The sequence below is a fragment of the Gracilinanus agilis genome, chromosome 4, assembly GCF_016433145.1.
Source record: "Gracilinanus agilis isolate LMUSP501 chromosome 4, AgileGrace, whole genome shotgun sequence".
NCBI classification, from domain to species: domain Eukaryota; kingdom Metazoa; phylum Chordata; class Mammalia; order Didelphimorphia; family Didelphidae; genus Gracilinanus; species Gracilinanus agilis.
The window spans coordinates 427,614,850-427,629,641 of NC_058133.1; the positions used below are offsets into that span (position 1 = coordinate 427,614,850).

The 14,792-nt window shown below is 34.2% G+C and overlaps 1 protein-coding gene across 2 annotated transcripts in view; it reads left to right on the plus strand.

Moving 5' to 3' along the window:
- Positions 1 to 14,792, plus strand: part of PACRG (parkin coregulated) — a 596,812-nt gene that overhangs the window by 284,171 nt on the left and 297,849 nt on the right. For both annotated transcript variants that reach the window (XM_044671843.1, XM_044671842.1), the window contains exon 3: positions 11,835 to 12,006. In XM_044671843.1, the coding sequence (XP_044527778.1) occupies positions 11,835 to 12,006 (172 nt within the window). The remainder of the gene's footprint in view (positions 1 to 11,834; positions 12,007 to 14,792) is intronic.

Consider the following 14,792-nt stretch of genomic DNA (forward strand, 5'->3'; position numbering starts at 1 on the left):
ACTGTTCTAAGAATGAGTAATCTGGTCAGTCTGTCTCTGCCTTTTCTCAGAAGATCTTCTGTTTGCCTCTCTCTGCTCCTTGCTGGATATATTCTCTCTTATCCCAGTATCTCTGGCAACATGATCAATGGGAACAAGAGAGGAAAGGTGGAGACAGACCCCCAGTATTTCCCTCTTAAGAGCCTGCAATCAAGTCCCAAATTTGGATTTCTCTTCCATTGTATTAACTGCTCCTGAGTTAACTTGGGTTTTAAAATGTCAACCAAGAGATTTGGCTTGATCTTCTTAAACCAATCGAAATATATTTCTTGAGATACTGTCTTTCTTTATGCAGTGACCATAAGACCCTAAGGTCTTTTTAAATTGATTAATTAGTTTTTCTATACCTAATTTATTTTTGAATGATTAGTTAACTCAATTAACATTTAAGTCTTCTGTAATTAATTGGGGTGGTGATAGACTTCAACCCTCACATTGATAAGCTTCATAGTATATATGGATCAGAACACTTTACATTCTCTTTTGCTCTAGAAAAACCTTTTGAAAAGCAAGTCATGTTAGAGCAATTTGTATTATCTGCACTTTTAAGTTGGATAATTCAAATAGTTGTATTTTTCTCAATTTTTGAAAAATTAAATTTCTTTAAAATTAGTTTTGAGTACAACTGTGTTCCCAAAACAGGTTAATTAAATTTTTATTTTTTGTGATAATCTTTTGACTACCTAAAGTATGTGGCTCCTACAAAATTCCTTCTTATATTTATTTGTTCTTGTTTGTGAACAGGGTTTTTTCCTTTTTGATACTTTTTTGTGAACAGGGCTTTTTTTTTCTTTTTGATACTTTTATCCCTTCCATAGATTCTACAGTCTAATTTCCCTGGACCATTTTTGTTTTCTTACATAAAACCCTTGTATCTCCTATCTCCTTGTCTTTGCAATGACTGACCTTATGCCTGTAATGTTCTCTCTCCTGAACTCCTCCTTTTCATCTTCTTACTTTCCCTTAATACTCAGCTTAAATTCTACCTTATGAGGGATTTCTTTTCCAGTGCTCCCCAATATTAGTGCCTTTCCATCTGAGATGATTTTCCATTTACTCTGAATTTATTTTGTACTACTTATTAACTTTGTAATCTTAAGTGAGTCCTTTAGCCTCTCTTAGCCTCAGTTTTCTTTATTGCTATATGGAATTAATAATGCCAGCTCTCCTGCACTAAAGCCCAATGATTCATCATGGTAGTGGAAGCCAAATCTGGTCTATCTTGCAAAGCCAGAAAATCTTTGAATAAAGGTCAAGTGACAGACTCTGTGTTGCCTGAAGACCAATCTTGCTAAGTTTATAGAGGCACATTTTCAAATGACCATTATTATCACTGAGTGATAAATTATATGGCCACAGTAACTCAAGAAATTCTACTAAGGGATCAAAAGTTTGTGTCTTCATAGTTGGAGGAGGTATCAAGTACACTGAAGAAATCAAAGATAATTGATATATTAAAGTCATGAATGTTCTACCTCACTTACAAAGTTGTGAGAACCAAATGAGGTAATGTGCTATATGATAATACTTTCATAAAGTGTTAAATTCTATTCAAATTATTATTTAAATAATGAGAAAATATGTTTATAAAGCTAGAAGTGATCTTAGAAATCATTTAGTCTATCTTCTCATTTTCAAGTAAGAAAATTGAACCCTAGTGAGTTCAAATTACTTGTGCAAGATCATAGAGATAATAAGAATCATAATTATAAGGCCCTCTGACTTCAATCTAGAGTTATTTCCATTACAAGTTTAAAAGATGTCCATATTAGGAGGAGAGGTTGCCAAGGATTCCAAGGATCCATATTTTCTATATAAACTTCCCTGACCTAAAAGGAACATTTCTTTTACTAAAAAATATTTCTTGTGACTTTTTAACGACTCAGTTCTTGTGACAAATAAAACAAGTACAGGAACATTAAAAACTCTGCTTTATTTCTTGTCCTTTAAAATGCCCTTTTCTAGAACACAACCCTGTATATTTTTCTTCTTGTGTCACTAGTGTAGATTTAACAAAAGTCCAAACAGTCTACAATGTAAAAATTTTACCATCAGAGAAACTCACTTGCTATGGTACTTAAGTAGTGAGCAGAGGTTCATTTCTGAATATAATAAGTCTGAAATCGGGTTAAGGGTTTTGACATGTGCCTGAATGTATTATTCTTTAAAATAAACATCATTTTTATTGATATATTTTGTACCAAAATATTGTCTTTACAGCAAAGGCCATCATGGTTTGGTTTAGTGAGAAAGCAGGATGCTGGAGTAGATTAAGCACTGCATTTCAAATGAAGAGTTCTAATTCCACTTTAGATTCTTGTTATTTCAGCCTGGACAAATCATTCCATAAACTCCGTTTATCTATACATCTGTGTGTGTGTATGTATGTATATATATGTATATATATATGTCTCTTTACCTATCTATCCATCAATATATCTTTCTATCTATATATCCATCTATCATGTCAGGCATTGTGCTAAATTCTGGGGATAAAAAGAAAGACAAAAATACAATCCCTACTATCAATAAGTTTACAAAGAGAAGACAATAAATGCAAGTATTTATATTCCAACGAATATAGGCTATATATAGAAGATAATCTCAAAGGAAAAACACTAGCCCTGAGGAAAGGATAGAAATGAGGAAAGACCTGCTTACGGTGAGATGTGAGCTGCATCTAGAATGAAGGCAGGAGGTAGAAGTAAGATAAGGAGTATATTCTGTACAAGAAGATGAGAGAGCAGAAAGGACACTGAGTGGAGGAAGTTGGTGATAGTGAAGATAGAACTGTAGATCTGGAATCAGTAATACCTGAGTTCAAATATGGCCTCAATTACTAAGTTTTATGATCCTGGACAAGTCACTTAACTTCTGGTTATCTCATTTCCCTCAACTATTAAATGAGTATAATATTAGCACCTCTCTCCCAAGGTTCTTGCGAAATAATATTTGTTTTTAAAAAAGGTGGTGGCTTACCTAGTGCCTGGCACAGGGTAGGACCTATAAAAGTGTCTATTCCTTTCCCAATAAGAAGATATGGAGGGGGCAGCTGGGTAGCTCAGTGGAGTGAGAGCCAGGCCTAGAGACAGGAGGTCCTAGGTTCAAACCCAGCCTCAGCCACTTCCCAGCTGTGTGACCCTGGGCAAGTCACTTGACCCCCATTGCCCACCCTTACCAATCTTCCACCTATGAGACAATACACCGAAGTACAAGGGTTTAAAAAAAAAAAAGAAGATATGGAGTCAGTAATTGTGTGTCCTCTGTGAGAACCAGTAAGTAGACCAAAATAGCTGGATCCTAGGTCTTATAGTAGGTAGACAGGAGTAAAGTAAAATTGGAAAGATAGGAAGGTGCCAAGTTGTGAAAGATCTTAAAAGCCAAGTAGAAGATTCTGTAATGGAAGCTTAAACTTTCTGTTTATTTTTTCATCTCTGAAATGGAAGTGGTAATATATGTCTACCTAGTTCATAGGGCTATGATAAAGATAAAATGAAATAAAGTATGCAAAGTGTTTTTAAACCTTAAAATACTATGTTAACACGAGATAATACTATTTTAATAATCCTACATACATCTTTTCTATATTTTCAATACTAGTTTAGAAATTAATTCTGTCAAATAAAATAGCTTATTTAAAAGTTTTTTAAAAGTACCATTGCCCCCAAAATGTAAAATCTAGTTTTTGTTTCCTCTACTAATTTTTTATTGTTGAAGTCCAAGAAGCCTAGAAGGCTAGTATTGTTTTAATAAGTATATTTTGATCTATTATCAAATAACATCACTGGAAAACTTCTTGGTCTGCCAGATAGGCTTTCCTTCAACCTAGAAACTGGTTGAATTCATTGTTCTGTGTCCTTCAGAAATGTCTTCAGTTCTTCAGTGTTGGTTTTTAAATCTTTTAACTTCTCTCTTAGAATCAATACTAACTATCAGTTCCAAAACAGAAGAATTGTAAGGATTAGGCAATTGGGGTTAAATGACTTGTCCAAGCTCACACAGCTAGGATTTGTCTAAGGTCAGATTTGAATCTAGGATCTCCCATCTCCCAGGCCTGGCCCTCTGTCCAGTGAGCAACTCAGCTCCAATTGCTTTTAATGTAATGCAGAACTAGAAGAAATAAATTCTAGGAAGTTTTAGCATACCATCACACACACACACACACACACACACACACACACACACATCAAAATAAGGAGTTGAGGCCATATAACAAAGGAATAAAATAACAATATATGTTTAAAAGAAAATAAAGAGGAAAAAATAGTAACTATAGTTTGATATGGAGAGCCACTTGCAGAGGCTTTCAGCCTCCACCTAAGTCTCCTTCCCCCTCCCCACAAATTGAATGGAGGACCTTGTGAACTTCAAAGAACTAGAAGATTTAGGAAGTTACTTCTTGAAAGTTCACATTATACATACCCACCATTATCTCTCTAACTCTTGTAAAGGCCTTTGTCCAAAGGCAGTAAAATTGTTTGAACCTGACTTTTATTACCCCAAATTTCCTTATCATAACTTTTGAGTTATAATAATTATATTACATTGAAGTTGCTGATTTTCAGAAAACTCCCAAATCACTAATGGTCTATTTATTCTCCACAGCAATGATTCATTTATCAAGTTAAGTGATTCCTTTGATACTTCAATATATTATAGTTCTCAGAGATTCAAGGACTCCCTCTCCTGGGATAGATTATAGTCCCTCTGTGTCTTTTCCTACTTATGTGAGTCATCCATATCTTCCTAAGAATTTTTCAGAGATTCTTTCAAATGTTCACCATTGGAAACCTTCCTCTGGTTCTTTTAACATCACTTCAGGTGTCACTAAGACAAAACAAAACCCAACAACAATCCTATTATACATTTATTCATACATACATTCAGCAAATATTGATTTTTCTACTATGTGCAAGGCACTGTTGTGTGAATGGGCCAAAAGTCATACATAATAAGATCAATATAATAGATTAACTCTGAATTTGGAACATCTTCTCTAAATAAAACTACCTCCCAAGTATCCTTATAACTTCCACCATGGATATCATGTATTTATGAAATGAACAAAGACTGTAGAGATACATGCTCTGTCCTCTATAAAGTTATAATATTCTTTCTAAGATAATGGTACTTGCTAAGGTATTTAGAGTGTTTTTGCTCTCTTTTGCTTTCATTCTTTTTTCTATTTAAGGCAAAATTACATAATCTATAGGAGCAAATATAAGGCCAGGTACTTCAGGCAATGTGGTAGGAAAGAAATGTGGGGGTCAAAATCAGGCTTCCCTTTGACTTCCATTCATATTTTCTATGTAACTGATGGTGATTAGCAAGAATAAGAATTCTAGCTGGGATATGATTACCATTAAGCAATTTAAATATGTACTTGGGAGTGAAGGATTAAATTATTTTATAAAATAAACTTAGCTCAAGATTCTATCAAAAACTTAACTAAGACAGCTTCCCAAAGGTCACTTGTAAGCAGAGTCAGAATTTATGCATGCTTAACCTTTATTATCTAAAAAATGTATGTTTTCACAGCAGCAGTCAATGAGTCTCCTGGATGATATACAAAAACTGAAAAGAGAATACTTCTTGGGTGTTCTCTTTGCATGCCTCTATTTTCTGCTACTGGTGACAAAATGAAACAGTTTCTTGGAACTATACACCTGAGTATGTTCCAAAAATTGTGTTTATATTCATCCATCTGTTATTTGTCATCAGGAGAAAAATCAGTAGTAAAATATGTAATCAGATTTGTGTTCAAGTTTTCCCTTTCCTTTATTACCTCTATCTGCCTCTAAATGTATCAATTGTGAAAATAAGTCTCTAGTCAAAGGCATGATAAGAATCATAAATAGCATAATAGTAATATAACAAAATAAGTAAATAGCATAATTGTGTGAGGCTTATAGAAAACAGCTAACATACAAAACAGGAAAGAAATTTTGAGAAGAAATGGAAAACAATGTTATAATCTCAGAAATTAAGATGATGAAAATGTGGCACATTATTTATATACTAAATCATTACATCTAAGAATAGTATGTAATTAATTTCTGCTGGTGATTCATGATTTCACTTATGTGGATACTCTTTCCACCAATGCAAATTAAAACCTGTCTATGCCTTAGTTAATTAACTTCATGAATTCCTGAAGCTAAACCAAAAAAAAAATTACCACCTAATATCCATTAGTACCTCTGGATTAATGTTATCTACTGGTTCAATAAGATTTTTCTTAGGAAGAAAAAGAAAATCAAGTTTTCCTGCATGTTTCATTTCTTCATACAGTGGCAAATACCTCTCTAAATGAGCGAATTTATGATTAATCAGTGTCAATACTAGGATAGTAAAAAGACTACGTGTCCAAAATTTAACAAATAGGATTCATTGAAAAATATTTTTATAGTTACCAAAGGCCTTAGGCTGGAAATAAGGAATGCTATAGGTCCTCAAGTCTGCACCTGAAGCTGAACCTCTACAAGCTGTCAGATCAGCTCATGGAAATAGGGGAGGGTTTCAACAAAGGTGACTTCCCATAGTGAACTTTTTTTTAAAATCCCATCCCTGACATGCATTAGTCATATTTCCCTAGTTTTCCTTACTTCTCTGGGACTCTAGGACAGTGACTGGTGGTAAAAATGGAGAGTATCTAAGGTCAGATTTGAACTCAAATTTTCCTGATTCCAAGTCCAGAACTCTATCCATTTTGCTACCATTTAGTGTTTTACATTTTTGCTAAATACTTTTCCCAAGTTGTGAGGTTGGATTGTATCAGTATTATTTTCCCATTTTCAGTTTGGAAAACTAAGGCTTTCAGAAAGATTGAGTGACTTGCCCTTAATTACATCAATGGTAAGTATTGGATCTGTTTTAAATTTTTTTTCAATCACATGCAGCAGCAATCCTCCACATCTTTCTTCAAAAATCTTGAGCTCCAAATTCTTTCCTTCTCTACTCTCCCTCCCTTCACAAGATGGCAAGCAACTTGATTTGGGTTGTACATTTGTGATCAAGCAAAACATTTCCACATTGGTAATGCTGTAGAAGGCTCACATAAAGCAAACATGAACAAACAATAATCACAGAGAAAATGAAGTGAGAAATCATATGCTTTGATATTCAGGCTCCTTCAGCTCTCTTTCTGGAGGTGTGTATGAGAGCCTTCTAAATCTAAATTGTGTTCTTTCCCCTACGGTTTCTTTTGAATTATTCATTAATTAGTCCTAAACTACAATTCTTTTGTACATTGAATCCAGTACATGGAATGTTGAATTTGGAATCAGAAAGGACCCAGTTCTGAACTTGTTTCATATGCATACTAGCAGTGGGACCCCAAGCAAACTACTTAATTTCTCTAAGTCTCAACTTCTTTATCTGTATAATGGGGATAATAATAGCAACTACCTCCCAAGGTTATTGTGAGGAGCACATAAGATAATTTTGTAAAGTGTAAAACACTATATGAATGCTAGATCTAATTATAATTAATAACCCAAAAACTTCTTAGGAAAATCATTATTCAAAGCCTTATGTTATGTCTTTGTGTTAAACTGATTTTATAAAATTATAGGAAAATAGAAAATAGATATTGCATAATACTGTAGGGGATGTAGTTGGTGGTTATAGTTGATTGTAATTAGGTGGGTTACCCTTCCCCTATAAATGCTGCTTTTACTGCAGTATTTTGTGATTATTTTTGTAAAAAGTAAAATGCACTATATATTACATGCTGTCATTTAAGTAAGGTACTTTTTAATTAAGATGAGTATGTGATCTATCCCTCCATACTTCAATCAGTTTTCTATTCTTAAAGCACATCTCCTCACTGTGCCTAATTAGGTACTGTACCAATAATCACCAGGTAACAATCACCTGTAATAGAGGTAGAGTGCCTGAGAAGAAATAGAAAGTATTTATCAAACAGGTCCATAGAAAAACTCAATTCTTTTTTTGGGTGTGTGAAGAAAATATCCCATCCTTATACACTCACTAATGACTACACTGTCCTAAGAGTGACATTGTTTTTTATATAGTTATATATAGTTGCATATTTTTTTAGTTGGAAAAGAGAAATATGATCAAAGTAAAATGTCCCAGTAAATTTTGCAGTCCAAAGGGAGGGTGTTATCACCACTTGATTAACTTACACTTAAGTAGCTCAAGACCTCATGAAAGCCCAGATGCAGGCAATAGATTATTGGCACTCTTTCTCCTCACACCCCACCCCCCTTTAAAATATCTTATTTGAAGGAGTTGGGGTAGCTAATGCTGGGCCTGGAATGTGGTTTGTGAGGTGAGGGAGTCATGAAAGGTGAGACATGTAGGAAGATGACTTGGGTCTGGATAAAAACTGCCACTGATGTGTTATCTGAGAAGTGTTTAATAGAGATGGTTTTGGCAGATACCTTTATGCAGTATTTTAGCAGGAAGAAAATGAAAGCAGACAAGCTGCCAAAAAGGAAATATCAGAAGCCCCAAAGAAATATGACCAGAGATTCATTTCCTTGAAAGAGAGGGGTCCAAAAGGAAGCCACAGACTTAAATAATGCCATAGGAAAGGAAGTTAGCTCGATTTGGCACATGGCAGAATGTGCATCAAAAATATGGAGAAGAGGAAATTCTGAGCCTTTTGATAATGTCATGAGACTTTCTTTATAGATAGGGGAAGCCAAATAAATGGATTACATAAAGATAGAAAAGAAATAAGGAATTTTAGCTTTATTTAATGCTGAAAAAATCAAAACCAGATGAATCCATCTAGATGAGCAAAAATTTTAAATTTGTTCATTAATCATTTCAGAGAATATTTCATAGTCTCTTTTTGCATTTGTTGTTGTTCAGTCATATCTGAATCTTTGTGACCCCATAGACACACCAGGCTCCTCTATCCTCCACTATTTTCAAAAGTCTATACAAGCTCAGGTACATTGCTTCCATGACACTATTTATCTATCCATCTCATCCTCCAGCCATCCCCTTTTCCTTTTTTACCTTCAGTCTTTCCCAATATCAGAGTCTTTCTCAACAGGTCTATTTTCTCATTATTTGGTCAAAGTATTTAAGTTTTATCTTCAATCATTAGAATAATTTCTTTGACTGATTTGATCTCCTTTCTGTCCAAGAGACTCTCAAAAGACTTATCCAGCAGTACAATTTGAAAGTGTGTATTCTGTGGCACTTAACTTTCCTTATAGTTCAATTATCACAACTATACATTGCTACTGGAAAACCATAGCTATGACTATATGGATTTTTGTCAGCAAGGTGATGTCTCTGCTTTTTAGTATACCATCCAGATTTGTCATAGCTTTCCTTCCAAGAAGCATCTTTTAATTTCATGGTTTGAAATCACAATCTGTAGTCATTTCTGAGCCCAAGAATATAAAATCTGACACTGCTTACATTTCTTCTCCCTGTATTTGCCAAGATGCCAAGTGATGGGTCTTTTTGCAAAGATCTTAGTTGTTTTGTTGTTGTTTTTTAATATTAAGCTTGAAGCCAGCTCTCCTTGCCTCATACTCTCCTCTTTCACCTTCATCAAGAGGCTTCTTAATTCTTCTTTACTTTCTCTCATCCGAGTAGTATTATTTGTATATCTGAGATTGTTGATTATTTCTCCCAGCAGACTTAATTCTGACTTTTGATTCTTTCATCCTGGCATTTCACATGATGTGTACTCTACATATAAGTTAAATCATAAATGTAACAATATACAGCCTTGTCCTACTCCTTCATTCTTAAACTAAGTTCTATGTTTGATAGTTCTATGTTTAATTCTAACTGTTGTTTCTTGATTGGCATACATGTTCTTTTTTAGGGGGCAAGATGATCTGATACTCCTGTCTCTGAGAACTTGCCACATTTTGTTGTGATCCACACAGTCAGAGGTTTTAGTGTAGTCAGTGAAACTTAAATTGATTTTTTTCTTAGGAATCCCTGCTTTCTCAATAAACCTGTGAATGATGACAATTTTTCCCTAGTTCCTCTGCCTCCTTGAAAAGAAGCCTGGTCTTCTGGTTATTCTTGGTTCACATGTTGCTGAAGCCTAGCTTATAAAATCTTAAGACGTTGCTAGTGTGTGAAATGAATAAAAGTGTTTGATAATTTGAGCATTCTTTGGCATTGTCCTTCTTTAGGACTGAGAAATAAATTAACCATTTCTAATTCAGTGGCTACTGTTGAGTTTTCCAAATTGGCTGACATTGAGTTATGGTACTTTAACTGCATCATCTTTTAGGATTTTAAATAACTCAGTTGGAATTCCATTACTTTTACTAGCATTATTGTTAGCAATGCTTCCTAAGGCCCACTTGACTTCATTCTCAAGAATGTCTGGCTCTAGATCAGTAACCATACCATCATGGTTATCAATTTTAAGATCTTTCTTGTGTAGTTCTTCCATGTATTCTTAATCACTTCTACTTCTCTTAAGTACCTTCCTTTTTTGTCTTTTCTCATGCTTATTTTTGTTTAAAATTTTACCATAATATTTCTAATTTTCTTTAAAAGACCTCTTGTTTTTCCCAATCTATTGGGGGTTTTTCTGTTTTTTTGAATTACACATTTAAGAAATCCTTATTATCTCTCTTTGTTATTCTTTGGAATTCTTCATTCAATTCAATATATCTTTACCTTTCTCCTTTTCTTTTGTTATCTTTTTTTCCTTAGCTATTTGTAAAGACTCATCAGTCAGCCTAAATACTGAAAGAATATTTCAGAATCCTTTCCACAACAAATTAATAACAGTAATTTGATTTTATGTAGCCTCTATTTGCTAAGCTGCATCATATTGAACTAAGAAGATTAGCTACTATCACAGTCATAGAAATTTAAAACTAGAAGAAACTTTTAGATATCATTTAGTTCAGTTCTTTTATTTGGCAGATAAGGAAAATGAAATTCATAAGGGTTAAGTGAACTGTCCAATGTCAAGGCCAGGACCTGAATACAAGGTTCTATCTATTACAATGCATAAACTGTTGTATAAAGTAGAACATCATAAAATCTCAGGTCTAGTTCCTTGCTTTGAACTGTTAAGACCTAGATGCACAAAGTGTGCTGGCATCTTCCCAATTGCTTCTGGGGATAGCTGCCTCACTTCCCTGATCATCTAATGAGAAAGCACAAGCATGCTCCAGTGCCAATTTCAACAGCCCTTATTTGACAATGACTGGCCTCTAGAGTAAGGAATATTTTTTAAATGATGAGAAAGAAGAAATATGACTCAAAAGACAGGAGACAAATGAATGGGGAGAAAGCTATAAAATTTTCAGCCTGTCATTACTTTTAAGAGTTTAAATTTTGGTTGAGATAAAATAAAGGTTGTCTCTACATTTCAGTTAAGTCAATTAATGCGTTCTCCATTGTTTTATTTTTTAAATCAGATGTGAGCATTCTTTTTATTCTTTTGTTCATTTTTACTATTGCAGTTAATTTTCCTAATAACCAAACTTCTTCATTTCACAAAGAATTTTGGCAGGTGCAATTTCCTACCAAAGTCAAGTGTAAGCAGAAATTGAATAAAAGATCTAGGTGTCCAAAGGAATCTCCAAATAGATTATTTCTATACACTGTATATACTTTGAGATTAATGATTAGTGAAAGAACCTCATTGCTAATAGAATTCTATATGACATACTTCACAAAACCATGTAGATTTAGTTCTTAAAATCTTAATAAACTGTTTTGCTTTTTGCTCCTCCTGGATAGATAATAATCTTTCATTAACTTTATTTTCCTGGTAGCCTTTAATTGCTATTTTCATATTTTATTTATTCTATTTCTATTTTCAGGTAGAGATTGAAAAGCTGGATTACCATCACTATCTGCCTCTGTTTTTTGATGGGCTTTGTGAGATGACATTTCCCTATGAGTTTTTTGCTCGACAAGGAATCCATGACATGCTGGAACATGGGGGAAACAAGATACTTCCTGTCATTCCACAGCTCATTATTCCAATAAAAAGTAAGTGAACAGGTGAAAAAAAGAATCTCTGGGTTTATATGGTGTTGGTTTTTGACAACTTGCTAATTAAGCAATAAAACATGACAGACTGAGCACATCTTCTGGTTTGATGTAACCCTCAGTAAATTGGTATGATATTAGGCTAGGTTTCCGGAACCTGCATTATCTATGTTGCATTATGGTTTATCTAAAATTACTCTTATTATATTAAAGGAAGACCTCTGATATATGAAGAAAAAAATCTAATTTATATTTTATGGTGTTTGTGTATTATCTTTTCCTTCTCTTATAAGACTCATTTTATGAGAAAAAACGGATTTCATATTTAAGATGTACCTTTGAAGATGAGCATTGAATGTTTTTATGTGTATGAGAGAGAGAGAGAGAGCTCCAGTTCTTGAAATCTGTTACTTCCCTCTACCATCTCCTAAGAAAGATTTCAGAGACTTTAGGGTTCTTTTAATTAACATTCATATGGTGCCCTATATATTTTAAGAGATATAACTCACGAAGGGGAAAAGGGTATTTTAAAATGACTAAAATTTTTAGCCATGATGTGTACTTTTTGTTTTTAACAATGTAAACAAAGTAACATCACGATTCTCAATTTTCCATGATTCTACTGATATTGTAATATACTGGATTCTCTTTTGAAACTACAGGGGGCAGCTGGGTGGCTCAGTGGATTGAAAGCCAGGCTTAGAGAGGGGAAACTGGTTACCTTGTCTCTGGATTTTCTATAAGAGAATTATAGCTGACCAATCAACCATCCTGTAGGCCACTCCCACATCTCCACTGAGACAGAGAATGAAACCAAAGAAAAGAAGATTGCTACTGTGTGTGAAAGAGTAATATGGAAGAAAAATGGCTCTTTAAGTCAAACCTTATTAAAGAGCAGTTTTCACTCCCCAACATGTATCAACTAACTGAGGGGCTGCTGGTCTCTGAAAGACTTCTATAAGGATATATAGTACTGAAGTATATTAAAACCTTTTTCAGGAGTGATTTATCCTGCTTTCTAACAGGTCACAATTTTTGAACAGGTTAAATTCAAGTTGAAAAGCTACATTTCTTAAAGAGTGTACACATACTGCTGTTGGAAGTTTTATTGATAAACAAAAAGGTACCAGAACATTCTCCCCACTGACTGACAATATATTTCCCAGCCTTTTCTCCTCATGCCCATCAAAAAAAGAAAAGGTATTTCCCATGAAATATTGAGAGATTTCTACTCTCTGTTCCCCAACTAAGTTATTCAAGTAACTTCTCAGCTTCTTTCTCAGTTTTATGTCTTAATGCAAAGAGTTCATAAGGGAAGATAGGAAATATAGAAACTAAATAATGTATTGATTGGGTTGTTCACAATTAAAACTTGACTTGAATTTAAATGAGAGGTAAATCAGTTAGGCAGATAAACAAGTCAATGATAACTGGCCTTTTCATAAGGGTTTTATCTCCATGAGTAAAAAAAGTAACTGGAAAATAGGAAGTGGTTGTATTCAAAAATATTCAATCAATAAACATTTATCAAGGACCTACTAAATTCAATGAATTGTGCTAGACTGGAGGGAGATATGAAGATAAATAAGACCTGATCCCTGCTCTCAAGGAGATTCAGTGAGATAGTTTTATCATCATATTGGAGATCCTTTGATGACTAGTTTAAATAATAGAAAAAGCATAGTGAATATGGCTTTCAAAGAAAAATGGACCAAATATAATTTTGCTAATTTTTGATATGGGAAGTACCTTAAAGGTTTTTGTAAGTATCACATATAGCTATATGGAGCTCTATTAATATATATGAATACCCAGTTCAATAGTGCTAGTTTATGGTCTTGTTTATAACTATACAAATACACTGAAAACATTAGGAGTCTCTCTTATGTTAAATATTCTGTCCAACAATGAAAAGAATGACTATCTTCCCAGCATGGTATGAGTAGCATTACAAGTAAAAGCAACATCTTCCAAGTAGAATGCTGGGATGTGACTAATTGATTTAGAAATACATTGAAGAGGGGGAAGCTGGGTAGCTCAGTGGATTGAGAGCCAGGCCTGGAGATGGGAGGTCCTCGATTCAAATCTGGCCTCAGACACTTCCCAGCTGTGTGATCCTGGGCAAGTCACTTAACCCCCATTGCTTAGCCCTTACCATTCTTCTGCCTTGGAACCAATACACAGTATTGGTTCCAAGGCAGAAGGTAAGGGTTTAAAAAAATACAATGAAGAATATAAATGGCATAAAATATAATAGCTCTCGTACTCTGTAGTTCTAAAGGATATGTTTAGTATAGCTTTGACCCTTTTGACACAAAATTTATTTCTATCTCCACATAATTAATGGCAAACATAGATTCCATCCTTAGAAAACCACTACCATCATAGTTAACTGTCAAAAATAGAGCTCTGGGGCCAGCTAGGTGGCTCACTGAATAGAAAGCAGGGTGTGGAAATGGGAGATTCCATTTTCAAATCTGGCTTCAGACACTTTTTAGCTATATGACACTGAGCAAGTTACTGAATTGCTTATCCCTAACTACTCTTCTGTCTTGGAACCAATACATAGTATCCATTCTAAGACAGAAGGTAAGGTTTGAGAGAGGGGAGGGAAGAGGGAGGGGAGGAGAGAGAGAAGAGAGAAGAGAGAAGAGAAAAGAGAAGAGAGAAGAGAAGAGAAGAGAAGAGAAGAGAAGAGAAGAGAAGAGAAGAGAAGAGAAGAGAAGAGAAGAGAAGAGAAGAGAAGAGAAGAGAAGAGAAGAGAAGAGAAGAGAAGAGAAGAGAAG